The 26447-nt window shown below is 40.2% G+C and overlaps 1 protein-coding gene across 5 annotated transcripts in view; it reads left to right on the forward strand.

Moving 5' to 3' along the window:
- Positions 1–26097, forward strand: part of ASXL2 (ASXL transcriptional regulator 2) — a 131392-nt gene extending 105295 nt beyond the window's left edge. For all 5 annotated transcript variants that reach the window (XM_045447498.1, XM_045447497.1, XM_045447500.1 and 2 more), the window contains 5 exons: positions 6251–6414; positions 10944–11040; positions 13615–13720; positions 15609–16326; positions 19124–26097. In XM_045447498.1, the coding sequence (XP_045303454.1) occupies positions 6251–6414; positions 10944–11040; positions 13615–13720; positions 15609–16326; positions 19124–21598 (3560 nt within the window). In that variant the 3' untranslated portion in view covers positions 21599–26097. The remainder of the gene's footprint in view (positions 1–6250; positions 6415–10943; positions 11041–13614; positions 13721–15608; positions 16327–19123) is intronic.
- The last annotated feature ends 350 nt before the right edge of the window (positions 26098–26447 follow it).

Consider the following 26447-nt stretch of genomic DNA (forward strand, 5'->3'; position numbering starts at 1 on the left):
GGAGACAGAATCTGAAGCAGGCTCCAGGCTCCGAGCTGTCAGCACAGAGCCTGATGCAGGGCTTGAACTCACGAACTGTGAAATCATGACCTGAGCCAAAGTAAGATCCTCAACCAATTGAGCCACCCACGTGCCCCAGGCCTTTAAAAAAAAAGAAAAAAAAGTTAATTTGTTTACTTGTGAGAGAGGGGCAGAGAGAGAATGTGTGCACCCAAGTTGGGGAGGAACAAAGAGAGAGAAAGACAGAATGGAAGCAGGCTATAGGCTCCAAGCTATCATTGCAGAATCCAACCTGGGGCTCGAACTCATGAACCCATGAGATCATGGCTTGAGCCAAAGTCAGATATTTAACTAACTGATTGAGCCACCCAGGAGTCCCTCCAGTCAGGCTTTTTTTTTCCCCAATTGTGATTGTTCACAATCACCTTTGAAGACCTCCATCATGAGACACAGATACAGAAGAAACAGATACAGAAGAAACAGACAATTCAGGAAAATTTAAAACAAGCAACTTTAAAAACTATAATATCCACAGAAAGAAATAAAAGATGATATTGCATCCATGAAAGAATAGACTACTATTTTAAAAATCAGAAAATAAAGAGTTCTCGGTATTAAGTAGTAATGTAGCTTAAATAAAAAATTATGATGGAAATACTAAAAGGTAAAGAAATTTCTCAAACATAGGGCAAAAGAGAGATTCAAAAGGAGAGAGAATGTGAGAAAATTGGAATACCAATCTAGAATGTCTAATGTCTAAAATAGTACGACCATCAGAGGAGCACTTGGGTGGTTCAGTCTGTTAAACGTTGGATTCTTGATTTCGTCTTAGATCATGATCTCACAGTCATGAGATCAAACCCTGCATCAGCTCTGCACTGGGTGTGGAGCCTGCTTAAGATTCTCTCTTTCCCTCTGCCCCTCTCCCTTCCTCTTTGTCTCTCTCTCAAAAAGAAAAAAATAAAACATTTTTAGGTTTGCCTGGGTGGCTCATTCAGTTAAACATCTAGGTCTTCAGCTGGGTCATGATGTCGTGGTTTGTGAGTTCAGAGCTTGGAGCCTACTTCAGATTCTGTGTGTGTGTTTGTCTCTCTCTCTTTCTTCTGCTCGCATGCTTATGCTCTGTCTCTCTCTCCTTCAAAAATAAACATTAAAAAAATTTAATAAAATAGGACCATCAGAAAGAACAAAAATTGAACGGGGAGTAAGATAAAAGAAAAATAATATAAGAAAATTCCAGAAACAAAAAAAAAAAAAAAAGGAAAAAATTCCAGAGAATTGAAAGTCAGAGATTCCAGAGTAAAAGTACACAATTGGTGTCAAGAAACATGAATAAAAAGAAACCCATTCCAAGGCACATTCTTTTGAAATTTTAAAGCATCCAGGATAATGAGAAGATTCCAAAAAAGCCTCCAGAGAGAAAGAAAACACTTTGTGTACAAAGATGTAGGAATTGGGATGGTGAACATCTCAGAAGCAGAATAGAAGCTAAAAGATAGCGTGGCAATGGTGATAAAATTGGAAGAAGTCATTGTATACCCACTTCTATGTTCCAGACCCTTCCACACTATTAAGTGTGAGAACAGAATTAATAATATTTCAGACAGCTTCTTTGGGTTTTTGTTGTTGTTTGATTTTACAGATTATTTATCAAAATAAGTAAGAATTCCTGAATTCCAGAGGTACCTGGCTGGCTCAGTCGGTAGAGTACTCGACTCTTAATCTTGGGTTTGTGAGTTCAAGCCCCACATTGGGTGTAGAGATTATTTAAAAATAATAAAATCTTTAAAAAGAGAAAAGGGAGAAGAAAGAATTCTTGAAATCCAACACTTGCCTTCCTGGGATTGGTTTAAATTTTAATTATGGTGTTTTTGGAAAATTGTGCTACAATATGGATACCTAGAGACATTTCCAGTCCCATAGGAGCTGTGGCTCAGGTGTCCCGGCACCTGCAGAGAGTAGAACCAATCTAATTTGTTTTTGCTCTCCAAGAAGATGCTTAGAAGTGAGGTGTAAGGCAGGCAGGGGAAATAATTTGAAGATTACCAGGCACAGTATAAGCGATGAAATTAAGAGCCGAGTCAATAGGTTGCTTGAGGTGCCCGCTTCTTTGCCGTCCAGCAACCAGACAACTTCTTAGCAAAAATCAGGTTTGATTCTGGGTGGATTGTAAAATGGTGCATTTTTCTTTAGAAGCAGTATCTGCTGTGAACTGAGCATACCCTTTGATCATCAGTTCCACTGCCAAGGATTAAAAATATTCATTAATTAAATAACTACTTATAGAAGGTATACTAATATGCCAAACACAAGTTCCTAGTGATGTGGTGATGAACAAAGTTCCTTCCTTATGGAGACTATATTCTACTTAAATGCAGTCAAAGTCACAATTTTAGTATCTTCATTCAACTGCAGTAGAAATGTAAATGTAAAAAATTGAGAAATTATGGACTGCAAATTTCTGGCTTGCATACTAACAAACTAGGAAAAATTAACCATAAAAAAAAGAAAGCATGGTGTATCTAACTTTCACCTCATGGCCAAGAAGTAAATGCAGGTTCATCTCCTCTCATGCAAATAAGCATTAATGGAAATAATATGGGAATTTTTACAATACATGCCACAATGAGTATTTTTTAAATCTATGGAAGAAGTTGTACATTTTGTGTAAAATATAAATGATAAAACTAAATTAGATAATTTACACAAAACTTTTTTAGTTAATATTGGTATAGTTTGTTGTAACTTCATTAAAATTAATGGTATATATTTTTATGTCCCAGATTCAATCAGAAAAATAAAGATAGCTGAGATATCAAGTATAATACGATAGAATGTGGCAACCTAAACTGAAGGAAAAAACAAACAAACCAAGGTCAACTTTTGACTTTTAAGAGGACATGAAGTTTAAATTCTAAAAATGAGCCAGTTTGTCTGAGGCACATAAAAATATCCATGGGCACTATTTGATCAATAACAGAACAGACTAATTTGTAACTCCTAAGTCTTACTTAAGGAGTTAGGTTAAAATCAATGGGGTGCCTGGCTGGCTCTGCCGGTAATACATGCAACTCTTGATCTTGCAGTCATGAGTTCAAGTCCCATATTCGGCGTAGAGCTTACTTAAAAAACAAAATTCAGGTTTTAACTCCAGTTTGACTCAGATGTGAAGGTACAAAATGAATGCAAAAATAATGAAAACTGTTCAAGGAATGCTGGCACTCTCATTTCATCGGTCACATGGGGAAGCAATAGTAGGATGTTGCTCTCAGTCCCTGGGGCCATTGCAACATTGTTTATGCAAACCAAAAATTGATCACCTCTGTGATCCTCAGTGGGTGCTTAATTAAGTTATAGTATGTATGTTGGAATATGGTGCAGCTTTTTAAAGAGTTTTGTAGGTGATAGTTTGGAAAGATGTTTAAGATATTCTGTGAAAGAAACTAAATATAATTTGTATGTATATTGTGATTTCATTTCAAATTAAAAATGTCATTTTTGGGGTGCCTAGGTGGCTCAGTCCGTTAAGCATCCTACTCCTGATTTCGGCGCAAGTCATGGTCTAACGGTTCATGGAATTGAGCCCCTCGTTGGGCTCTGCACTGACAGCACAGAGCCTAATTGGGATTCTCTCTCTCTCCTTCCTTCTCTGCCCCTCCCCTATATGTGTGCTTGTGTGCACACTCGCTCGCTTGCTCTCTCTCTCGCTCTCAAAATAAATAAACTTAAAAAAATACAAAAATATAAATAAAATGTCCCTTTTGGTAGAAAGCTGGGAATGTAGAAGCCTTTACTTTTCATTTATATATTTTGGTACTATTTTAATTTGGGGGATATTTACCTTTATCTCTCAAATTCTGTTTTTAATATCATCCAATTTGAAGTTTTAAAATTTTTTACTGTGATTTCTTCTCTGTCCCAGGAATTATCTTGAAGTTTTAAAATTTTTCTTAAGGGTGCCTGGGTGACTCACTTGGCTAAGTGTCAGCTCAGATCGTGATCTCACAGTGCGTGAGATCAAACCCCACTTCAGGCTCTGTGCTGACAGCATGGAATCTGCTTGAGATTCTCCCTCTCTCTCCTTCTGCCCCTCTCCCCTGCTCATGCACACACGCTCTCTCTCTCTCTCTCTCTCTCTCTCTCTCTCAAAGTAAATAAACAAACTTAAAAATTTTTTATTTTCTTAAAATACATAGGGATTTGCGGGCACCTGGCTGACTCAGTGAGTAGAGCATGTGAATCTTGATCTCAGGGTCATGGGTTCAAGCCCCACACTGGGCATAGAGATTACTTAAAAATGAAGTCTTTAAAATACAAATATATAGGGATTTTTATGTTCCTGTTATGAACTTTTAACTTAAATACCTAGTAATCAGAGATCATGCACTGTATGATACCTGTGCCTCTACACTATACTGATAAATAACAGACTCTGGAGCCATGATGCCTAGGTTCAAATTCCTTCACTCTAATCAGTGGTACAATTTTGGGCAACTTACTTGCCATTTTGGACCTCACTTTCTTCTTCTGTGAAATGTATAATAATAGTTTCCTACTTCATAGGGTTACATGAAAAATGAATGAGCTAACACATGTCTATGTTTAGAGTAGTGCCTGGCACTTCCGAAGCCTCACAGAAGTGTTCACAGCTGCTAATATTGGTCATTGTAGTTATGATTACTACTAACATTATTTGAAATTCACTGAGACCTGATTGTGCTCATTCCTGATGATTTTATCCCCATCTTTACAATCACATTCTTTATTTTTTAAATCCTTTTATATAGCGCTATTTTGTATTCTATCTGTGACGGTTGCATTAATAGCAGTACTTTTAGGTCTAAACCTTTTATTTTTGGTTTCTGTTGATTCTCTGTCATAGTGGAGTGTCTGTTGGTTTGTCAAGGTAGTCTGTGTGAGATAACGCTGGATCTTAATTTGTAGGAATCCTATGGGCCTAACTCTTTCCGCTTAAGAGGGATTACTTCTGGGGGCACCTGGGTCACTCAGTCGATTGAGCGTCTGACTTTGACTCTGGTCATGATCTCGTGACTTGTGTGTTCAAGCCCCGCGTTGGACTCTGTGCTAGCAGCACACAGCCTGGAGCCTGCTTCGAGATTCTGTGTCTCCCTCTCTCTCTGCCCCTCCCCTGCTCTCTCTCTCACAAAAATAAAAACATTAAAAAAACATTAAAAAAAAATAGATTACTTTTGTTTCTGCTTCATTCAGGAGCAGACGTTATGAACATTCAGGGTTGTGTAGCTTTGTGCATATGTTTCTAAATGTAGAATTTCTGAGTCTTATATTCCTGTGCACATTAAAATTTTGCTATATATTATCAAATTTTCTTCTAATAAAATTGTACTCATTTGGGCCCCATCAGCAGTATTTGAAGGTGGTCTTAGCTTTTTCTTTGTGTAATCTCATCACTGTATTGCAGTATTTGCCATTTTGATAGACAAAAACTGTTCATTGGTTTTACTGGAATTTTTAAAATATTAATATCGTAGCGTCTGTTTATGTTTAGTCACCTGTGAATTGCCTGTAATCCCCTGTGCTCATTTTTCTCAAGGTGATTATCTTTTTCATTTTGATTTGTAGATGCATTAAAAATTTTTTTTTAATATCTAGCAACCTATTTATTTATTTAAAGTAAGCTCTAGGCTCAGTGTGGGGCTTGAACTCATGACCCTCAGATCAAAAGTTGCACGCTGTGCAGACCAAGTCAGCCAGGTACCCCATATCGATTCACTTTTAATATGGAGAATCACAAAAGTTTTGTCATGGCTTGCAAATATTTTTGTCAAGTTAGTCTTTTGTTTATGATATTGTTTGCCATTTACATTTGAAACTTTTTTTGTACTGAAATCTGTCAGTCTTTTGAAAGAATATAACCTTCTGATTGTGACCAAGTTTCTTGAAACCACTAAGCTATTCAGTCATAACATTTTTAGGTAATGAAAATTGATGAAAGAATTCCCATGGAAAGGGAAGAAGGATCCCAATATGATTTATTATATAGATTTGAATTTTTCTGGATTTTTTTTTTATCATTTTGCGTATGTGCCACACCTTGCTTTTTGTTAGTCTTGGAAGAAAATTTCTAAATACTGTAAGTGTTCCCTTCTTCACAGCGTGATATTTAAAGTAGTTACAACTGTCATTTTTTTGCACTGCAGAGCAAACTGTACTCTAGATAGAAACAGGAACGTAAAAGAGGCCTAAATGATTCTTTCCCCTATTTTTATAGGGCAAATGAAAAGGACTAAATGTGCTGAAATTGATGTTGAGACACCAGACTCCATTCTGGTTAACACAAATCTACGAGCACTGATCAACAAACACACCTTTTCAGTCCTTCCTGGAGATTGCCAGCAGCGACTGCTTTTACTCCTTCCAGAGGTGGATCGTCAGGTGCGTTATTTTCAAGCATAAGCAGTTTTCAAAAACCCTTCTGAGGCTTTCTTCACTCATCCCCTTTAGAACTCCTTAAGACTTTTTAAATAACTTTTTATGTATGCTCGTAAAGAAGTGGTGTCAAAGCTACTGAACAAGAAATAAGAATATTTTTATGGAAGTGTTCTTAAGAATTTTGCCCTGTAAGTCTTACAAAGGAAAAAATCTCATCAGAATGTCAAAATTGTGGAATAAAATTTGTGTAGCTATCATACTTAGTAGGCATTCATTGAATACAGTTCAGGAAGAAGAGTTGTCTTATTTCGGACATTAAATAGGGGTTCTTGAATGGATTTTTTGAAAGGGGTAAGAGTGTTAATTATTTTCATTATTTTGTTAGGTTTTTAAAAAACAAACAATTATTGTTTTCATAATAAAGAACTTTAAGGGGCACCTGGATGGCTCCGTGAGTTAAGCGTCTGACTGGGTTTCGGCTCAGGTCACGATCTCACGGTTTGTGGGTTCGAGCCCCTCGTTGGGCTCTGTGCTGGCAGTCCAGAGCCTGCTTTGGATTCTCTCTCTCTCCCTCTCTGTCTCTGACTCTCTCGCACTGTTTCTCTCTGAAAAAATAAGTAAACTTAAAATATTATATGTATATATATATATATATATATATGAAGAATTTTAAAAGCCCAGTAATTACGTTATAGTCTTAAAAGAGATAGCTAGAAGAAATATCAAATTTGAGAAGAGTCTAGGAAGGGACCAGGGAGATTTAGGTCAGGAATTAGGTAACGATCAGAGACTTAGGCTTTCATCAGAGAAAGAGTTACTTGCAAGTCACCCCCCCCCCCCATGTCTAATTATCTGTTTCCTCCTCTATAATAGGACTGTTTTGATTTTCTTTCTTTTTTTTTTTTTTTTTTCCCAACGTTTATTTATTTTTGGGACAGAGAGAGACAGAGCATGAACGGGGGAGGGGCAGAGAGAGAGGGAGACACAGAATCGGAAACAGGCTCCAGGCTCTGAGCCATCAGCCCAGAGCCCGATGCGGGGCTCGAACTCACGGACCGCGAGATTGTGACCTGGCTGAAGTCGGACGCTTAACCGACTGCGCCACCCAGGTGCCCCGGACTGTTTTGATTTTCTAAGATTTATTCAATTCTCAGGGTTTTTAAATTCTGAGTTTTTGTTTTTTTAATTCATTATTTCCAAGCACATACTGTGTTCTAAGTAATCTGATAGGCCCTCTCCCATTTTTCCTAATCATTATAAAAACAAGATGAGAAAGAAGGGTTTTCCCTAGTTCACAATAAAAAAACTAAATATATCCCTCTAGTTTATAGTAAGAGATTAAACGAGAGTAAGTAAGCTACACACTTACTAGCTAATTGATTATAATGTCAAAACAAAATATTTCTATTTTTGAAAATTCTGAAAATCATCTTTCTATTCAACTGCATTGATATCACTTTCAGTCACCTTGTGCTATGAGTCAGCACATGTGCAAGCAGGTCAGATTCTATTTTCAAGGAGACCAAGTAAGTCAGGTGCTGGTAGTAACCAGCAATAGGGACAAAGAAGCAAGTAAGCCAATCGTCCCCAGCTCCTGCCTTCCCCACCTTAACACTTCTTGGAGAAAGTACAGTGTTTGGGATGCCTAGTTTTTGGTTTGAACAAGTTAGGAGGCCGACATTTCTGCAAAGTTTTTAGAGAATTTCTCAATAAGGATTGTTCTCATCTTTATTTTACAGACTTAAGTTATTAGGTTGGGAATAATAAGATGGGACCTAACTGAGGGCCCATCTCTAGAACTCTAGTGCAGGTTCCTTAGAATGGTCTTTTGACTATTGGTCCTTATCCTGTCTCAGAAGGAGGACTGCCACATACAGTTTTAGAATTAAAAGGTATCTTGAGGGGCGCCTGGGTGGCGCAGTCGGTTAGGCGTCCGACTTCAGCCAGGTCACGATCTCGCGGTCCGTGAGTTCGAGCCCCGCATCAGGCTCTGGGCTGATGGCTCAGAGCCTGGAGCCTGTTTCCGATTCTGTGTCTCCCTCTCTCTCTGCCCCTCCCCCGTTCATGCTCTGTCTCTCTCTGTCCCAAAAATGAATAAACGTTGAAAAAAAAATTAAAAAAAAAAAAAAAAAAAAAAAAAAAGGTATCTTGAACGTTATCTATTCATCTTCCTATAGAGTGCAATCCTGTGGGGAATTCTTTTTTTTTTTTTTTTTTAATGTTTATTTATTTATTTATTTTTTTTTGAGAGAGAGAGAGACAGCATAAGCAGGGAAGGGACAGAGGACCTGAGGCAGGCTCCATGATGACAGTAGCGAGCCCGATGTGGGGCTTGACCTCACAAACTGTGAGATCATGACCTCAGCCAAAGTTAGATGCTCAACCGACTGAGCCACCCAGGTGCCCTTGTGGGGAATTCTTATTGGGGCATTAGTTGGACTTATTTGATTATGGTGGGAACACACAGTAATTTGAGAAATAATGTCCTTATCTATAGAAGTATGGAACTCAAATTAACTTCACTGTCAGATGCAGTATGGAGTGTTTATAGAATTCTGGGTATTAGTAGGATGAAACATTGAAAACAACATTTCTGTATATGGAATGCCCAGCCACAAAGTAGAAAAACATTATTTAAACCAGAGAAAAGAATATAGGAGGGGACTGGAGCACTCTTTAGGTATATTTGAAGGTCTGTCAAATGAAAGAGGTAAACTTTTTTGTTTTTCCAGAAAACAAATGTGGAGTTAAAATAACATTTTTCTTTTAACAGTTGGAGCTGTTAAAATGGAGTGACCTGTGATGGAGTAACTTGCTCATCACTGAGCTATTCAAGCAGAGGTTGGCTGACCTCTTAGAGTTCTTATAAGAGTTCTTATAGGGAAGACTATAAGTTCTTATAGTTCTTATAGGGAAGACTGTTAACCCCCTGCCAGCTCCCTAACTTACAGATCAGCAGTCGGCAAACTGTAGCCCATTGACCAATTTCAGCCTACAACCTGCTTTTGTAAATAAAGTTTTATCGGCACATAGCCACTTAACATTAGTTTACGTATTGTTTGTAGCTGCGATCATGCGAAGACCTCACAAATCAAGCCAGTAGATTGATTGAGGGAAATATTTTTAATATATGTTCTAGTTTTACTAAGAGTACTATGTAAAAGATTCTCACAAGTTAATAATAAAAATAAGCAGCCTCATAGAAAAATGAGCAAATGATAAGAATTTCACAAGATGGCAAATCTAAATATTTTTTTTTAATTTTCTTTTAAAAAAATTTTTAATGTTTATTTTTGAAGGGGAGAGAGTGAGAGTGGGGAAGGGACAGGGAGAGAGGGACACACAGAATCCAAAGCAGGCTCTAGGCTCCAAGCTGTCAGCAGAGACCAATGTGGGGCATGAAATCATGAACTGCAAGATCATGACCTGAGCTGAAGTTGGACACTTAACCGACTGAGCCACCCAGGCGCCCTGCAAATCTAAATATTAATAAACTTGCAAAAAGGCGAATAAAATTCCAGTAGTCAAGGTAAAGGAAATTACCATTTCAAACCGATTAGAGTGGCCAAAAAGAAAATAGTCTGGTAACATCTGTTGTTCATAGGATAAGCATATATTTCTGATAGAAATATGAATTGTAGCCTTTTTGGAAAATAGTCTTAACAATACCTGCTTACACACACAATATTGCTTTGCTTTTAGAACTTACTTCACAGAAATAGAAGCACTGGTATGTTCATCTTTACCAGAATGCTAATTGCAGCTTGGTTCATTATGGGAAAACATTGGAAACAAGGTGTATGTTTATGATTAAGAAACTGGTAAATGCGGGGCACCTGGGTGGCTCAGTTGGTTAAGCATCCAGCTCCTTGATTTCAACTCAGGTCATGATCTCTCAGTTCATAAACTCAAGCCCTGTATAGGGCTCTGTGCTGACAGTGCAGAACCTGCTCGGAATTCTGTCTCCCTCTCTCTCTGCCCCTCCCAGGCGCTCACTCTCTCTCTCTGTCTCTCTCTTAAAAGCAAAGCTAAAAAAAAAGAAACTGGGTAAATGAAATGAGGTGCATACATACAATGAAAAAATATGCAACTATTATAAAGGCTAACATTGTGCCTGTTGACTTGGAGAGACTTCCATAATGTATTACGTGAGAAAAATTAGATTCAGAAGAGTGTGTGTAGATTGGTCACAGTATTACAAAACAAATAATAAACCTCTCAAGAAAAGAACTTCTTAGATGTATATGTATTTGTTTGCAGATGATTCTTTGAGTAGAATAAATGGGAAATGGAATTGAGAGTAGAGGAAGAAGGGAGGAGAGGTAATCAGGAAAGAAATTTATTAGAAAAAAGTGATACATTATAAAACAGGAGTATCCATAATAGGCAGTATGGTATGATCTAGTCATGTTTCTATAAAATTAAATATATATGTATAAATGTGTATACATTCTTCTCTAAAATAAAGTCAAATTCCACAAGATACATTTGGCTTTCATTGTTAGCTTTTCTTGGCTTGTTCTTTGACCCAGGTTGGTCCAGATGGTCTGATGAAGTTAAATGGCTCAGCCCTTAACAATGAGTTCTTCACTTCAGCAGCCCAAGGCTGGAAGGAACGACTCTCAGAAGGTAAGTGTTCTACCCTGCATGCTTCCTAGGTTGTATATGCACTTGGAGCCACTGTGAGGGCATATTGGCACCTCTGCGGCTCGATGAGTTTTTGAGCAATTTTGGTAGGCAAAGGACAGGATGTTTCCATGGGATAGAGGTAGCTATCCTGTGTGAAACACTACACTGACCTTTATCCGGAGCCTGTGTAACCAGGTTTTAGCTCCAGATGGAGTCTAGCAATGTTTCTTCAAGAGTTCACAGTCACCTGGGAAACTAAAAAAAAAACAACAAAAAAAACCCAAAAAAAAAAACAGATTTTTAGGCCCTAGTCCTAAAGATTCTGACTTAGTGACTCTAGGTTAATGTCTAGGAAATGAGATTTTACTAAGCTCCTTAATAAGTGGAGTGTAAAATTAGAGTTACAGTGCTGTATTATGTTTGTTTTTCAGTTACACATGGAATACAAACCAGCACTTGAAAAGTCATAATGAATTTATGCCAAGGCATAGCTTAAAACAAGTGTGAGAAACTTTAAAATAAATCAATTTATGGGGCACCTGGGTGGCTCAGTCAGTTAAGCCTCCAACTTTGGATCAGGTCACGATCTCACAGTTCATGGGTTTGAGCCCCACGTCAGGCTCCGTGCTGATGGCTCCGAACCTGGAGCCTGTTTCAGATTCTGTGTCTCCCTCTCTCTCTCTCTGTTCCTCCCCCGCTCTCACTCTGCCTCTCTCTCTCTCAAAAATAAAATAAACGTAAAAAAAAAAAAGATTAAAAGTAAATACATTTGTAAGGAGAGCAATTAGGAATGCTATTCATCTGACTTTTTGTCAGATCTCTAGCATTTAGGGTTAATTGACAAGCTAATATCTACATTCACTGCAGTTGTTGACATTTTCCCTCTTGTTTTTGTTCTTTTCGGAGGCAAATTCTGTCCTTTTTTTTTTTAAATGGTTAATTTTTTGTGTGTGTTTATTTCTGAGAGAGAGAGTGCAAACAGGAGAGGTGCAGGGGTTGGGGGGCCAGAGGACTGAAGTGGGTTCTGTGCTGACAGCAGACAGTCCAATGAGGGGCTCGGGCTCCCGAAGCGTGAGATAAATTATGACCTGAGCGAAAGTTGGACGCTCAATCAACTGAGCCACCCCATTGCCCCTAGGGGGCAAATTCTGTGTAGAAAGGCTCTCTCACTGATTACTTTTTTTCTGAAAGAGCTAAAATGACAAAAGCACTATAAAACATATACATTATCATTACCTTTAAGAATAATGTGGTAGGGGCACCTGGGTGGCTCAGTGGGTTAAGCATCCAACTCTTGAACTCAGTTCAGGCCTTGATCTCAGGGTCCTGAGTTCAAGCCCCGGTCGTGAGTTCATGCCGGGCATGAAGCCTACTTAAAAAAAAAAAAAAAAGAAGAATTTGGTAAAGGTTTATACCCTGCCCAACCGCTAGTTTTTTGAAGTAGATGTTAACGATAGTGATACCTTGATTAGTATCGGTGTTAACTATTATTAGCAGTGTTAACTGCATAGGAGCAGTCACTGCTATACGTAGAGTCATGTGAGCAGCAAAAACTTTGAACACTGTACACGTGTGAACAGAATGCAGTACTTTCTGTTCCTCATTCTGTCATGCACAGTGGACTCGACAAAAAAGTAGTTCTCCGTTGGATTCTGGCAGACAGATTCCTCTTTTCCTACTTATATGACCAGGACCGTGTCCTCAGACACTTTCCCTTTCCGTTTTCTTACCCCCAAGAGACCTTCAACTTCACGTCTACCATTGCTACCTCTTACTCCTTGGTGTCCTGGGTGGTAGAATATAACAGAGAGCAATGTTTCCAAGCCGCAGCTTGAAGGTGGCCTACCCAGCACATTGGACGGTTCTCTGCTGATGGAGTGGGAGGACTGAAGGCGGCTGGTAGTATGTGCACGTAACTGTCATGTTCCGAGCAGCTGGGTGTTTGACATGTTGAATGCCTCCTCGCCAAGGCGCTAGAGTGGCACAATTTCTGGGACAGTTAGAAAACTGGCAACTCCTAAATAGCTCCCTCTCTTTTTACTGGAGCCTCAAATGCCTCTGAGCGGGGCCATAGCTGTTCATTATGCAGTAGGAGATAAAGGGCATAAAATACAAGTCACCTCAGAGAAACAGAGCTTTTAAATAATAAAATACTCAGTGGCATTATTTACTGAAAACATATGATGAGAGTCATATCAAATTTCCAGTGGAAATTAAACATTCAAGGTTAGTGATAAAAGAAATCTGTAGAGAAATGATGTTTGGTGTTGGAGGGAGGTGCTACAAGGCAAGCCCAGAGAAAAGGCACAAGTGGCCCAGCTGAGACCGAAAACTGCATGGAGTGGTGCACAAGTATTTTTATTTCACCTCATGGCATTTAGCTGCTCCCTTCCAGTGAGGAATTTTGAGAAATTTCTGTTAGAATTCTGGGAAATTTCTATTATTTTCACATGATGGTATTTTGACTCCTGCACGAGTCTTTTGTAATCTGCAAAGTTAAAAAATGGAAACACCATATTTCCATTGAGTATCCTTTTTAAAATTTTTATCTTATTTTATTTTGGTACATTATAGGTGAGTTTACACCTGAGATGCAGGTGAGAATTCGACAAGAGATTGAGAAGGAGAAAAAAGTAGAGCCATGGAAAGAACAATTCTTTGAAAGCTACTATGGTCAGAGGTAATATCAAGACAGGTTCTATAAACCAAATGTTCATTCCTACGTATATGTCACACAGTGTTTCATCTTGCTACCTTTCTAGAAAATCTGGTCCTCAATTTCCTTCAATTTTTTTCACCAATTCTATTTTAGGAAGAATTATTTTCTTTTTATGAGTCATGGGTGCCCAGAATTAGATTACTTGAATCTTAACACATTACTATTGTGGGTGGGATGGTTTTATTTAAAAAAAAAAAAAAAAAAAGGTGTTATCTTGAATTAGAGTCCCTTTCTTTGAATAGGGTGAATAGTTCTTCCAGTGACTTTATAAGTTAAGAGAATACTGAAATTCTGTACATCTTTTCTAGTAGTTAATTATCATCCCACAAGATGATAATTTATCCAGAATCACTGAGGAATCCCATAATATGGATCATTATGCCCAGTGCATCATTAAACAGCTTCTTCTCTGTATAAGGCCCTCTGGGAGATATTCATAGCTGAATCAAGATACAAACCCTGTTCTCAAGGATATGTTGTCTAAATTTTTTTTTTCTCCTAACAAAAAGTCCAAATAAAATTTTAAAGGGAACATTTAAATAGATGGCAGTGGCGCTGTATTGTTCGAAGTAGAATTGAACATCCAGATTCTGTTGGTTTGGCTCCCTTCTTTCCTTCTGCATACCTAATGGCAGTCCTTAAGAACACTCATACCCACAGTTTGAGAACTAATGGCTCTTTTCCTTATCTCCAAGTAGTTCATTGATCCCTTTTATGGTCACTTAGGAAGTAATTCCTACTGAGATTCAGAGTCTCACTTATTGGGGCGCCTGGCTGGTTCAGGTATTAGGGCATGCAACTCATGATCTTGGGGTTGTGAGTTCAAGCCCCACGTTGGGTATAGAGATTACTTCAAATCTTTAAAAAAAAAAAAAAAAGAAAAGAAAAAGAATTTCACATATTGATATTTCTCCACTCTTGGTATGAGCTCTGAGCCCTCCCTCCTTAGGCAGATAGAGCATTGTAGCAATTCTTGGGTTTTTCTGTTTTTAGCTCTTATTTTTTGCCAGCTTTTATAGAAGAACTGTGTTTTGGTATTGTATAGTTTTGTTGTTAGCCATTGTGCAGTCCTGATTGAAGTCACCAAAGAGGGTGCCTTGCTTTTGCCCGTTTAAACAATATTCTAAAACACTAGGAGGAGTCTCTAGTGACTCCTACTGAGTAGCTTAGCTCTAGGCCACACTATGGACGTCCCATCAGTTCACTCCTGGGATAGCATTGGTCTTGGAATTATAGAACTATACTAAATGAAGTTTAAACAGGCTTTCCAGAAACTCCCAAGTTCTAATTTTCAATGCTTGGAGAGTCTTGACAGCCAACTCCTGTCTCCTCAGGGGCCCTTAGATTTCTTGGGCCAGCCTTTCTCAGGTGCTGCAGAGCAGAGTTGATCAGGGTTCATGGGTCTTGGTCTGTTTTCACTTCCCTTGTGAGTAGTCTGTGATGCTTGCTTCTAGACAAGGTAGCCCCTCTTATATGCAAAAGTAACGATAATAATTAACATTATTGAGCTTTAATATGTGCTAGGTACTGTTCTAAGTACTTTACATGCATTAACTTAATAACACCGATAGTATCAAGTGATGAGTCTCAGTATATAACTGAAGAAAGTGAGGTACAGAAGACTAGTGACTTACTCAATGTCACATGGATCTTATCAGAGCCAGGATTTGCATCTAGGCACTCGAACTCCAGAGCTTCACTAATGATGATAATAGTGAAGATAACATGTGAGGAATACCTCCTATGTGTCAGGGTTCCTTCTAGGCATTGCCATATACTATTATCTCATAATGCTTTCAATAACACGAGCCATTTCTCAACTAGAATATTTTTTTCTTCCACCTTTTAGTTCTGGCCTGAGCCTTGAGGATTCAAAGAAATTAACAGCCTCGCCCAGTGATCTCAAAGTAAAGAAAACCCCAGCAGAGCAACCAAAATCCATGCTTCCTTCAGAGGCCTCACCTGCCAGTACAGTCCCAGTGATTCCTCAGTTAGAGTCTAAAGAAGAAGTGGCACAAGCACCATCCCCAGTAAGGAAGGAAGAGCATGAAAGCCAAGATCTGGTGCCGCCCAACTCGAAGCCCACAGAGCCCCTGCTGTCCTCAGCAAGCAATACCCAAGAGCTTGGCGGCACTGTTCCCATCAAGTGCCCTAAGGATGATGAGCTCTTGGAGCAGAAGCCAGTTGCCTCTGTTGAACAGGAGTCTGAGAAAGAGAATCATCTCACTACAGTTTCTAATTACAACAAAGATGAAAGCCAAGGAGCTTTAGTTACGTCCCCAAACAAACCCAAGAGTCCTGGGGTGGATAAGCCAGGAATGAAGCCCATAGTGGAAACAGGTCCACAGGAGACCAGTATGAAAGAACCTCCATCAGCCTTGACCGATCACAGCCCAGAGAGCCTTAAGAGGAAATCTTGTCTCCTCCAAGAAGAGGCCCCTGTGAGCTGGGAGAAAAGGCCGCGTGTCACTGAGAATCGCCAGCACCAGCAGCCATTTCACGTCTCGCCACAGCCCTTTCTCAGTAGAGCAGACAGGATCCAGGTGCGAAAAGTACCGCCTCTCAAGGTAAGTGAGTGGGAAGAATTGAGTTTCTGGTCATACTTATTAAATTTCAAGTCATTTGTGTTATTTCTTAATGCAGAAGCAGTTGTATATAGTTGATAAGCATGTAACTGTGGTCTTACACGAATAAAATTATTAATAAACAGGCATTTAGAACTCCATTCCTACCGATCTTTTAGTTTTTGAGTAAGTAAGGTACCTGGATATCTAATGTAGACTACGTCCGTCCACCCACCCACCCCTGCTGGCTACTCTTATATCTTAAAATAGTTACCGATATTATTCTGTCTCATGTGGCAGAATAAGAAATATGATAAGAGAAGGAAGTCATCGATGTGATTAAAAGATCTGTCTTTGAGGCACCTGGATCGTTCAGTTGGCTAAGCATCTGACTCTTGGTTTTGGCTCAGGTCATGATCTCATGGTTCATGGGTTTGAGCCCCGTGTCTGGCTCTGCACTGATAGTGTGAAGCCTGCTTGACATTCTCTTTCTCTCCCCCCCCCCCCCCCCCCCCCGCTCCTCCCTTGCCCTCTCTCCCTCTCTCTCTCTCCAAATAAATAAATAAACTTAAAAAAAAAAAAAAAAGATCTTTGTAGCGAGAGTGATGATATTTAAGTGTACCTTGGCCCTTTTCTTACTGCCATAACTAATTTGATGTTCTGTGGCTCTAGAACTACCTTTAGTTCCACCTTTTTTTTTTTTTTTTTAAGTTTATTTACTTATTTTGAGAAAGACCAAGATAGTGTGAGTGGGGGAAAGGCAGATAGAGGGGGAGACAGAATCCCAAGCAGGCTTCACACTGTCAGCACAGAGCCCGACATGGGGCTTGAACTCAAGGAACCTTGAGATCATGACCTGAGCCAAAGTTGGACGCTCAACAAACTGAGCCACCCAGGTGCCCCATCTTTTTAAAGGAAACGTTTGTGGCTGCCTTGAGTCACTGCTGGTTTCTTGAGAGAAGGTTTCTTCTTAGTAAGGTGGAATAGCCTTGCTAAGCTCTGCTGCTTAGGATACGTCATTAACTTCCATGTTAGTGTTATATTGCTACGTATCAAATCTTTCACATTCGGAAAGCAGTATCGCTAAGATACTATATAAAGACTGCGTTTAACCAATAGTGAGCCCTTTAAAGCCCAAACACATTTTTACTTCTGATATAAAGGTTTAGTAATACTTGGCCTTGTGCTTAATATCAGTTTGTAATCCATTTATTCGTTTGATAAATAGTACATTTTTATTAATGGTATTTATTAATACTAATGTGTCTACTATGAACCCAGGCACTGGGTATTATTCATTCATATTAGGATATAAAGAGAAAAATAATCCACATAGAAATACTCCCCCCACCCCCCACCCCCCTTTTAATTTAACTTAGTTGAACCAAAGTTGTTCTTTCAGGAAATATCCCTCAGAAACTTTCATTTGCTAGTACTTGACCCATTTCATTTACTACGTGATTTCCCTCTCATTTTGCCTATTACTAATTGTATGACATTCTTCATGACTTCTTAAAAAATTTTTTTAACATTCATTTATTTTTGAGAGACAGAGCATGAGCATGGGAGGGGCAGAGAGAGGAGGAGACACAGAATCTGAAGCAGGCTCCAGGCTCTGAGCTGTCAGCCCAGAGCCCTACGCGGGGCTCGAACTCACAAACTGCGAGATCATGACCTGAGCTGAAGTCGGATGCTTAACCAACTGAGCCATCCAAGTGCCCCTCTTCATGACTTTTTAATTTTAAGATTTATACACTTACAAATATCACCCTTTTAAAAAATTTTTTTGAGACTTTTCTACCATGCATGCTTTGCCAGAGAGTGTGATTTTTATGAAAATCACTTTTACTATTCTTACAGTACTGTGGCTTGATTCTTTTTTTTTTTTTTTTTTTTAATTAAATGCCCTAGAACATCTGTAATAGTTATTTGTTCCTTTAAACTCTGGCAGCTACTAGGAGGGGCCAGACTTTGATGCATTCTAATGAACTCTGATAGCTTCTGAAGTATAGTTTCAAATATGAGTCAGATTCCTTTCAGATACAATATTTCATGATATGAAAATCAGTGGTTTCAAACCTGATAAAAGCATTTTTCCCTAGGGTTCTAATTTGTAAATTTTGGGATAAGACTCAGAGTGCATATAGTTTTAAAAAGCTCCCCAAGTAAGTATTAAGCCAGCCAGGGAGGAGAATGACTATAGCAAACATATATATTATGTACATCCTTCCTCATGGGATGGGCAGAGTGGGGTGTGTCTGTGGATTACACACTGTCTCTGTCTTCCAGTGCTATCTAGAAGCCTCTGTCATTGAGATAATTCAGCCTATATGCTTAAGGGTGCATGGGTGTATGTGTGTAGAGCAGAAGAGAGCAAGAATTTTTCCTTGGACCTTGGAAGGAGAGCTAGGAAGACAAAGACAGTGGTATGCTTCTCACATACACACTTTTGAATGCGCAAATACCGTAGAAAGGTCTGTATCGTAAATAATAAGCAGTTGTGAGCAGTGATGCCGTTAGGAGGGAGTTGTGTTGGGAAAAGAGGTATGGGGATTTGGGGTGGACAGGATGTCGGGGGAGGAGAGACTTTGGCACCACTCTAAGAGGTGGAAGGATCCTGGAGACGAAATCGTGTTGCTGTCTCCGCAGTCTGGTCTCTTGGCCATGGACCTGCCACCATTGCCACTGGTGTTGTGCAGTGTTTACCCTACTGGGAAAATTCAAGTGTTGATGAAGTTCTGTTACTCTTGTAAGTGAAAACTAAGCTCTGGCGTTTTCTTTTTCTCCCTCCTTCTTTCAGATCCCTGTCTCCAGAATCTCCCCCATGCCTTTTCCTACATCGCAGGTCTCTCCCAGGGCTCGTTTTCCAGTCTCCATCACTAGTCCTAACAGAACAGGAGCCAGAACTCTTGCAGACATCAAAGCAAAAGCCCAGCTGGTCAAAGCACAGAGGGCAGCAGCCGCCGCCGCCGCCGCCGCTGCCGCCGCCGCCTCAGTTGGAGGGACCATTCCAGGACCTGGCCCGGGGGGTGGACAAGGTCCAGGAGAGGGTGGTGAAAGGAAGCCTGCTAGAGGAGGGAGTCCAGACTCAGACAGAGCCCGTGAACCTGGAAAGGGCCCCGCACTGGAATTGGCAGGAACTGGAAGCAGGGGAGGTACGAGAGAGCTTTTACCCTGTGTTCCAGAGACTCAGCCCCAGTCTGAGACCAAGACCCCAGACCAGGCTCAGCCTCATAGTGTCTCTGGAGCACAACTACAGCAAACCCCCTCAGTGCCTCCAACACCTGCCATCAGTGGAGCACGCACAAGTGTCCCATCACCAGCCCACACTCACGCACCCCCACCAGCTGTAGGGAAACTGAGTAATGAAAAACTGAATCCCACCAGGGCAACAGCCACAGTGGCCTCTCTTACCCACCCACAAGGGCCCAACGATTGCAGACAGGAGAAAGCGCCTTCTGCTCCGACAGATCCTGCTCTCCTCTCTGGTGCCTCGCCTGTTCGCTTTGCAGCTGACGGCACAGTTGAGCCCAGAGTAGGTTCTAGTAAGAATATACCAGACCCTTCAGCCTCAGCAGAGACAACTGCTAGTACGTCAGTGGATATGACTCCCTCTCCTTTAACATCTTTATTAACAGCAGCCACTTTAGAAAAGCTTCCTGTACCCCAGGTCAGTGTGACTGTAGCACCTACCGGATCAGCTCCGTCCTCGAGCACTTTGCCAGTAGCTTCTAGCCTTAAAACTCCAGGAACTTCTTCAAATATGAATGGACCCATTTCAAGGCCAAGCTCTAGTATCCCTGCAAATAATCCTTTGGTCACTCAGCTGCTTCAGGGCAAAGATGTTCCCATGGAGCAAATTCTGCCCAAACCTCTCACCAAAGTTGAAATGAAAACTGTTCCACTGACCACAAGAGAGGACCCGGGGGTAGGAGCCCTCACAGGCACCAACGCAACAGAGATCAGCAGAGAGGAAGTTAGTGAGAGGCAGTCTCGCCCAGCTCTACAGCCACTGGGTAAAACCTTGCAAAATAAGCAGCTCCCCCAGGTTCCAAGATCCCTCCAGCTCTTGACAGGTAAGGATCTGAGGGACTCTAGCATTGACACACACCAATACCAGGAAGGACTAAGTAAAGCCACTCAAGATCAGATCCTTCAGACTCTCATCCAGAGGGTTCGGAGGCAGAATGTTCTCCCGTTTGTGCAGCCCTCCCAGTTCAGCTTCACTCACTCAGGTTTCCAGTTAGAGGATATCTCCACAAGCCAGAGGTTCATGTTGGGTTTTGCTGGCAGAAGGACATCAAAGCCTGCAATGGCAGGTCACTACTTACTTAACATTTCCACCTATGGCCGGGGTTCAGAGAGCTTTAGGAGGACCCATTCTGTAAACCCTGAAGACCGTTTTTGTCTAAGTAGCCCCACTGAGGCCTTGAAAGTGGGATATACAGACTGTAAAAATGCAACAGGAGATAGTAGCAGCGGCAAAGAAGAAGATACTGATGAGGAAAGTACTGGTGATGAGCAAGAACCCATCATGGTGAAGGAGGAGCCCCAGGTTTCCCAGGGTTCTGGCAAGTGTGAAGCAAGTTCAGGACCCCACAGTAGAGAGACCCCATCCACCAATGATTGTTTAGCAAAAAAGAATGTGAAGGCGGAGACACCAGTGCATGAGCAAACCACTTTAAGCAAGGAGAATTACCTGTTCCCTAGAGGCCAAACATTTGATGAAAAAACCCTAGCCCGAGATTTTATTCAGGCAGCACAGAAACAAATAGCTCATGCAGTGAGAGGGAAGACGATGCGTAGCAGCCCTGAGCTTTTCAGTTCTTCTGCTCTCCCTCTGACTGCAGACAGTCCCACCCATCAGCCTCTCCTCCTTCCACCACTGCAAACCCCAAAGCTATATGGAAGCCCCACACAGATTGGGCCAAGCTACAGAGGCATGATCAATGTCTCCACCTCGTCTGACATGGACCCTAACTCTGCTGTACCGGGGATGCCTGACTGTAGCCAAGTATCTAGCAACGTAGGTGATGTCATGTCCTTTTCAGTGACTGTCACTACTATCCCTGCTAGCCAAGCTATGAATCCCAGCAGCCATGGCCAGACCATTCCTGTTCAGGCCTTTCCTGAAGAGAACAGCATAGAGGACACACCTTCGAAATGTTACTGCCGATTGAAAGCCATGATCATGTGCAAGGGGTGTGGAGCGTTCTGCCACGATGATTGCATCGGCCCCTCTAAACTTTGTGTCTCCTGCCTTGTCGTTCGGTAACGAGACTAGAAAGAGAACATGCTGTAAAGGAGGCAGGAAGGGAAGGGTTGACGAGATGTGTTTTTTGCATCCTTTGGGAATCACAGAAATAAATAAGGAGATTTCAGTTGTCTTGAGAGACAAATGTTACTTAATCAGGAATACAGAGTGCAGATCTTACATTTTAGAGGAAGAGCACCTTGTATAGTAAGTCTAGGTCAAGCAAGACTTTGTGAATTTGTGACAAGTTTGCACTTACAAAATCATGTAAATATGTCACATTTTGTTTTAACGTTTTTCCAGCTGTTTAGGTAATGATGTATTACTTTAAATTCAGATTTATGTTCTGCTTCATGTGACTCAGAAAACTTTAATGCCATGCATGGTTACAGGAAGCTGTCTCTCTTCTGTCCTTTCCTAAGTGGCCAGGAAAAGGAAGGAGTTGAAGGGATGGTCTGGAGAAATGACCATTCAAGCTGATTATGTCATGACAGTCTGACTGCAGGCTTTACATGGATTATTCAACCTTTGCAGAATCTGGAGTCAGGGTTTGCTCAGTCCCTTTATCTTAGACAGGAAGAGCCTTCTTAAGTTCAAATTTTTTATAAGATGTTAATTTCACAGGTAGTATTTCAGACTCCAAAAGCTCTTGACCTGGTTCTTGGCTTCCACAAACCCGTGCTGTTGCCAAGCTCTCTGCTTGCAGTTTGTGGATCCCCGCCCTCAAGTCCCACTACCCTGCCCTGAGACTGTGAATGTGTCCCATAAAGGGGATGCCTCTCCGGGCCCCTGCTGTTACTGTCGCCTGTGCAGGGCAGCAGTTCCGGCAATAACATCCAAGTACTTTGTCAGTCGTGGAGTTTACAAACAGGTAGGATATACTAGGACAAAAGTAACAAATAATATTAATGATGGGGTGATTTGAACTATGTGTTTTGTTGGGCAAAGGAGTAAAAGTGCAGAAATTGTGAAACTGAACATACAGAACTTTGGAAAACGGTTTTAACACTAGAAACAAGGTAGTCTGTCTTTTCCTCTTCTTGCCCAACCCGTTCCCTGATGTTCTGTAGTCCTGCTGTCGCTGCAGGAAGAAAAGCCCTTGGCTGTCACATTTGCCCGTTCTGTTAAGCCTGTTTGGACCTCCCAGGCATCTGAGGAGTATGGAAGAACCTTGTTCTATATGACTCTGAACATAGTGTGCACGCATACAGTAGAAGTTAGACACTTTTCCTGTTTGAGAAAACCTGTCCTCTATTTTGGATTACTGGTATCTATGCACTAGAGATTTCTAATGTAAAGGGGCCTCAGTAAATGGCTAAGGGAACATCTAGAAAGGAGAAATTAGCTTCACAGTTTTGTTATTTGTTTTTGTTGACTTTTTTTGTTTCCTTTTTTATTCTTTTAAATCTTGTCTCTAATGACTGAAGAGTTTTTGAGTACATATATTTAGGTCATGGTTAAAGAACATTAGAATAAATCTACAGCTTATCAGAATTTGGTATCGAAGAATTGGGTGTTGTCAATGTGCATCTTTTGCATATTGATTTTAAGTTTCCTAATTTCAAGTGTATAAAGTAAAAATATTATTGCAACCTAGTACACTTGTGGTTGTACTTAGTATTCAGGATGTGATATTTACCATATGCAGAACAGTGTAAACTTATTAAGTCACATTCCAGATTAGGAGAAAGTAGACAGTAACACTCTTCCCCATTCTGTCACCCATTCCCCTCCTTGCCCCATAATATACATGCTTGTAATACTTTTGAACCCCATAAGAAACTTACTGCTACACTATTCTTCAGTTTTTGTTTTTGTTAATTTTTTGTGACCCAAGGCAAATACAAGATTAATATCTGTGTTCCAGTTTCAGCTGAGACAATAGGATGCCCTCCTAACTTCCCGTTTTCTTCGTGGCTTAAAAATATGAAGGCTGCAAGGATACAGGGGTAAGGATTAAGTTCTCCAGCCAAGATCCAGTAGGAAACAGAAACCATGCTTCTGTTCCCCAGACTGTCAGTACCCTGGACAGTCCAAGGGAGGGAGTTCAATGCACCTATTGCTGGGTTAGACTCCCCATACTTAGCTTCTTCACTCCCCGTGTCCGTGCCAGGACCGAAGGCGGTCTGTGCGCTGGAAGTGCCTGAGTGATTCAGAACGGACCCCATGCTGAACGTTAATTACCAGTTTGGATTGATCAACGTGAGTTTTCTTCTTTGCACCTTTGCTGTCATAGAAAGTCTCTCTTCCATGGTTCTCCTAATCTGAGGTTGGACAGACTAACCAGGAAAGGAGGAAAAGTATCAGGGATTTTCAAGTCCACTTGGAGAGCAGACCGTATTGTGCCTCTTCATCTTGACCAGGCTCTTGCTAATAGGCCCTAAGCATTATGATTCCCCAGATTCTCCTAACAAATAATACTCAGCTAATGAAATATTTGCATTTACAAATGTCCCTAAAACAGAATTTGTCGTCTAGGTACACTGCCTCAATCTTGACAAAATGAGAGAATAGATTCTCTTGGGTTGGTAGTAAATTAAATACAATCCATTTGTCAGTTCGTTTCAAAACAGTGGTTTCAGGTAGAAAGTCATTTTAAGAGCTGAACAGAAAAGCAAGAGCAACAATCCAACCGTATTACAATCTGACTCTTTTGAAAATGAAGCAGTAGGAACAAGAAAGATCTTTGTGTTGTTAAGAGCATGGGACTCCAGTACCTTTGAAGCAGTTTTTATCTTAGGTTTTCAGAGTTGCTTTACCTTTCAGTTCAATCTGAAAGGTTGTGGATAAGTGCTAAGCTTATTTTTGTGGTATGTAGTTGCACTATTTCCAGTGACTAGTCAGGCATTGTGCCTGATGCTTATACCTCCAGGGTATGCTTCTCAGCCTTCAGATACCTTCCTTTGTAGGTCACCTTGGGGAGAGAGCATTAACAATAATCATCTCAGTCTTACTTAGTGAATGTTCTGAGTTGTCTAGTAGAGAAGGCTCCCTGAATCTTAAAAAAAAAAATTTCCATGAAAATTCTCCAGCCTATTAAACAAAATAAAGCCAAATAACCTGGAGTGTTTGCCCTACTATTCCTTAAACCCTGTGCTCAAGATACTGAAACTATATGTGATGTCCCATGTAACATTTCTAAGAATAAGATCTGGCAAATGGGACGTTTTTCTTGGGGTAGGGGAAGCATACTAGCATGGGCTGGGAAGGCACCCAGATGTGTTTTAGGAATTCTCTCAGATTTAAATAAATAGCCAAAGGAAGACCTCGTTGCCTTCTGGGTGAAGGTGTAAATTCACATGTATTAATAACTTGACAGTGACCATCCTAATTGCTTATTAATTGCCTTTCTCTACCTTAGAGTCCTTAAAGAACTGTTCGGTGAAATGATTTGTTATAATGAAGGGGTCTTCTCTGGTCAATACACCACTATTTATTTCTAGAACTCACTGTCCGTGAGCAGCGCCAGGGTTTTCTCTGTGACCTAGAGGTTTCACTTTCACAGCAAGGAGGGAAAAGTTCCCACTGCATTACAACAACGTGCTAAGTAAAAAACTTGGCCAGTGGTAGCTTTCAGCTCAATTTGTAGAATAGTCCAAAGAGACTCTGAGAAACATGATGAGAGGCAGGGATCTTTCCTGCCATGTTTCAGTACCTACATACCTATTGAAAGGGAACAATAGGTGAAACATTTCCTAAAGTTGAAGTAAGAGCTTCATAGATTCTTGGTTACTTTATTTTTTTTAATGCTTTACATTTGATACAACTATTAAAGATCAATTTTAAAAATAGCTTTCCAGTAATATATTTTAAGTAATATATATTTTAATATCTATGTAAAAAGTGACAGTGGAAGACTTTGAATTTCTCATATATGGTATGTTTAATGTAGGACCTCACTGTTAAGGCACAAATTATTACAAAGGAAGTTACTCTAAAGACACTCAGATTATTTCCGAGAAATGCAATAAGGGGAATAGTTTTGAAGTTTATTTTTTATTTTAAAAGAAAATCAACTTATTTACCACAAGCTATTTTTTTTCCTTCTGGCTTATAAGGTTTGTACAGACTGGTTTGGTAAATGCTAAACTTTTGTGTCTTTTGCCTTTTTAAAGGAATTGTTAACATTGGAATTGAGGGTATGTACAGAGAAGTTGGTGTCAACACCATTTAAAAAGTCATATTTTTTCACAAATATAGAAAAATCATTTTACATAAGAATTTTAAGTATTTGCAATAAATATATGTATATAGATTGTATGTATTCATATATTCTTATTTTTCATTTTATTATTAAGTAAAAGATAATTAAAGTGAAAATAAAAACCTTGGAGTTTTTGGTGAATCTTGAGGTCTGACATCCATCTGAGAGCGGTGTGGGTAAGGGCCCTCAGCTGTTGCCTTATATTATCATTGGAAGATTACCACAGATTGTATAGAGGAGTGAAATGAGGAATTTGGTGATAAACATATCAGGGTAGCGTATTTCTTTCAGAATTCTAGTAAAAATGTTAAATTCACCTTATCTGTCTGTCTCTGTTTTCACCCTTGGACTGTTCTGTCTCTTAACCACCTGGTGTTCCTGGGAACGTTCAAAACAGACAAACACAAAAACATGGTGTGCCCACTGTTTGCTTCTGTAACAAAGAACGGTAAGAAAATACCTCAGGGGGAAAATAGGTTTTTCTTTCTCAACAATGGTTAATGATTCATTAGCAAACATTTGCCGCCATCACCTTACAAGCAGTAGGACTACGTGAAGAAATAATCTCGTGAAGGTAATTGAAAACTTTTTTTCTGTTTCCCAGTTCTTCTCTAAGAAGTGAATTTCCTAAGCAGTTCTGTTCTTCCTGATTTATCTGGAGAGGGA

Source organism: Leopardus geoffroyi, chromosome A3 (assembly GCF_018350155.1).
Source record: "Leopardus geoffroyi isolate Oge1 chromosome A3, O.geoffroyi_Oge1_pat1.0, whole genome shotgun sequence".
Taxonomy (NCBI): Eukaryota; Metazoa; Chordata; class Mammalia; order Carnivora; family Felidae; genus Leopardus; species Leopardus geoffroyi.